Source organism: Anneissia japonica, unplaced genomic scaffold (genome assembly GCF_011630105.1).
Source record: "Anneissia japonica isolate Jap-2015-1 unplaced genomic scaffold, ASM1163010v1 scaffold288028_len459517_cov177, whole genome shotgun sequence".
Classification (NCBI taxonomy): Eukaryota; Metazoa; Echinodermata; class Crinoidea; order Comatulida; family Comatulidae; genus Anneissia; species Anneissia japonica.
The window spans coordinates 458,717-462,181 of record NW_022733874.1 but is presented as its reverse complement, the minus strand read 5'-3'; the positions used below and the strand labels follow the sequence as shown (position 1 = coordinate 462,181).

At 33.8% G+C, this 3,465-nt stretch overlaps 1 protein-coding gene across 3 annotated transcripts; it reads left to right on the top strand.

The window, feature by feature from the left end:
• The first annotated feature begins 1,341 nt into the window (after positions 1-1,341).
• LOC117116247 lies at positions 1,342-3,434 on the top strand. Of its 3 annotated transcripts, none has more exons than XM_033260244.1 (5): positions 1,342-1,407; positions 1,917-1,993; positions 2,248-2,313; positions 2,591-2,642; positions 2,969-3,434. In XM_033260244.1, the coding sequence occupies exons 1-5, from the start codon at positions 1,364-1,366 to the stop codon at positions 3,129-3,131; spliced, it is 402 nt and encodes a 133-aa protein (XP_033116135.1). In that variant the 5' UTR covers positions 1,342-1,363; the 3' UTR covers positions 3,132-3,434. The 3 variants fall into 3 exon arrangements, 2 of the variants coding, with proteins under 2 accessions (XP_033116135.1, XP_033116134.1); XM_033260243.1 differs by having other exon boundaries at positions 2,588-2,642; XR_004446715.1 differs by lacking the exon at positions 2,591-2,642.
• The last annotated feature ends 31 nt before the right edge of the window (positions 3,435-3,465 follow it).

Genomic DNA, 3,465 nt, shown 5'->3' with positions numbered 1-3,465 from the left:
GCAGATATGACAATATTTACAACATTATCAATAATTAATTTGGCAGCCATCTTGAAATCTAGTATGGCAGCAATCTTGAAATTCAATGGTGGCATTCTGACATAATTTCTGATGGCTGCATGATAGTCCTTGATATCGAAAACATGGGTAACGGTCTTTGATTAACTGTGCTAGGTGCTGTAGATATATTGACCAAAATAGCAAATAATATTGCGGCCATCTTGAAATCCAATATGGCGGCGTCATCTGACATAATTTATGCTAATTGCATGACACTCCCTGATATTGAAAACATGGGTAATGATCTTCAGTTGGAGTGATATGTGCTGTAAACATGAATTCATAGGCTAAAATTAATTATTTTGGCGGCCATGTTAAATTTCAAGAGGGCGGCCATTTTGAAATTTAATATGGTGGTCTTCTGACATAATTTCTGATGGCTGCATGATAGTCCCTGATATCGAAAACATGGGCAATGGTCTTTGATTAACAGTGCTAGGTACTGTAGATGTGAATATTGACAAAAATATCATTAATTTGGCGGCCATCTTGAAATCCAATATGGTAGCGCCATCTGACATAATTTCTGATGATTGCATGACACTCCCTGATATTGAAAACATGGGTAATGATCTTCAGTTGGAGTAATATGTGCTGTAAACATGAATACAAAGGCTAAAATTAATTATTTTGGCGGCCATGTTAAATTTCAAGATGGCGGCCATTTTGAAATTTAATATGGTGGTCTTCTGACATAATTTCTGATGGCTGCATGATAGTCCCTGATATCGAAAACATGGGCAATGGTCTTTGATTAACAGTGCTAGGTACTATAGATGTGAATATTGACAAAAATAGCATTAATTTGGCGGTTATCTTCAAATCCAATATGGTGGCGCCATCTGACATAATTTCTGATGATTGCATGACACTCCCTGATATTGAAAACATGGGTAATGATCTTCAATTGGCAATGACATGTGCTGTAGATATGAATATATTGGCTAAAATCAAATATTTTGGCGGCCATACCGGCATTGGATTTCAAGATGGTAGCCATTAGGAGGCGTTATTTTTTGGGGTCTATTTTTTTTAATGATCTTTAGGTGTCATAATAGCGAGTTTTAGATCTGCGACGACGAGTTACTTGGAACGGTATGACGTTATTGTAAGGCATATGCGCATGCGTAATTATATTTATAATGCTTGGGTTTCGTCGAGTTCATTCGTAGAGGACGTGCCTAGCTAGGCCTAGGCCTACACAGTATAAACCCTGTCTCTTATACACATCTAGATGTGTATAAGAGATCATGTCAACACCAGGTCAACACTAGATTCGTTTTCAAGATATTCGCGAGCTTGAATGCTGGGCTCTGTTGTTCACCAAGAAAATATGGCTAGAAAATTGTAAGTTTAAACGTTATATATGAATATGCTTACTTTTGTTTCAATGATTGATAATGGTAATGGTATAGGTAGGCCTATCACTTTTATTTTTGTTTGCTTTCATAGAGTAAAAATAACGTAAGGCTTCGATCAATATCCATATCTAAACTTTGCGAACGCCCACCCATAGGCCTAGGCCTAATTAATATAGTGTAGGCCTATATAAAGGCCTAGCCTATAGGCCTAGTAGTATAGGCCTAGGCTAGGTCTATATTAGGCCTATGAAGGTCTAGGCCTAGTATCCTACATACTACTACTACTACTGTACTACTACCATAAAGGCATAATGCCCTACAAGAATATATGGATTGAAGAAAAAATATAAAAATAAATTAGATTCGAAAAAGCAGATGCATCGGGCTATTTATTATTCCTATAATTAGGCATGGCCTAAGGCTAGGCTAGGGCCTAAAAAATAAATTACATACTGTACCTAAGTTAGTAAATATTCATTGATTTTACTTTTTCAGATTATTAACGTTCAATAGTACTCTACCCACAACAACTGCAAGTTCCGGAATCAACTCTATCCAACAGCTTTTTGCATGTAAGTTAAGGCCTATATTACTACTTTTTTGTTAAATTGGATTTTAGTAATGTGCTGTTTTATTTAGGTCTAGATATTTTATAGAGGCCTGAGGCCTAGGTATGTTCATTTTTTGGGTGTGTGTTTTGGGTAGGGATTTCTTTTTCTTTCTCTTTTTTTTGTTAATACTGTAATACCATCATGCAATTTTACAACACACATTTTGAGTCTATCTTTTTGACCAGTTTTGTACACGCTTACTGTATCTGTTTCAGATGGACAACAAACACCAGGAGCAATACCCATTGTTGTAGGTTTTCAAGATAAGCTGATTTGTACTGGTAAGTTTTCCAACGGTCACCATGGCAGGCAAAACTATTTGTTTGTAATAAACCCAAATAGATAATAGTAATATTAATAGTAAAAATTCATAATATCAATAATAATAAACAAAAATAATAAAGTAACCAAATATTAATAATAATAATAATAACAACAAATACACTGTTAATAATAATAATAATATTAAATAATAATAAACAATAATAATATTTAATAATATAAAATAATAAATACAAATAATATTTCAATCAATGTATAATTTTATTAATTCAGTAGCACCATTGACCACATCAGCAGATCAAGAATCAGCAACAAAAAAGATCAAAAGGTATTAGTGATATGTCAAATATTATATATTCCTTCAATACCACTGCCAATATTTAACTCAAACCTATTAAAGTTTTTTTACTTTGCACCATAAAAAACATCTTAATTTTTTATTTCTTTTTTTTCTACTAATAAAATGAGGACTTAATGTATCTCTTAAAAATGAGTACTATTATGATGACCTCAAATACTAAGCCCCTCTCATCAAATGCATGTAACGTCATGTTGATTAATGCAATAATGGAACTTTATTCTTGAGTAAACTTTCAACAAATGCCATTTATAATATAATTTTCAATGAATTTAAATTTATTTTTTTCTATTTAGATGGGATGAAGAAATGGACAATGATTTAGTAAAAGAGATGCTCAATTCAAATATTTTTAGCTACAAATATAATTCGAAGAGCCAAGGTTTGCGATTAATCCATTCGGAGCGACAACAGACTGAAATTTATTTCCATGAATTCTTTTATGTCCATTTTACATAATTCTTTGCGACTGACTGTACAGGTCTACAAATGGGTCGAACGGTCCCATCTATGAATCCCCCCACCCCAACAGTTGTTGAGCGGTGCGCCCTTAGTTTGAATAACATTAAAAAATTCTTGAAGCTTATCTGGAGCAAGTCATGGCTGTTGGAGAGTTTCCAAAAGATGGTTACAATTGTCGTAAATAATGATGTCCACGATCTTGCACGTTGCCAAAAACAACTCTGTTATGACCGACCGAAGTTTGGAACCATGTCTGCATATCGACGTGATACGCAAAACGATTTAAAAAAAAACATACAAAATGCCTCGATTCCATCAAATACGGATCCAT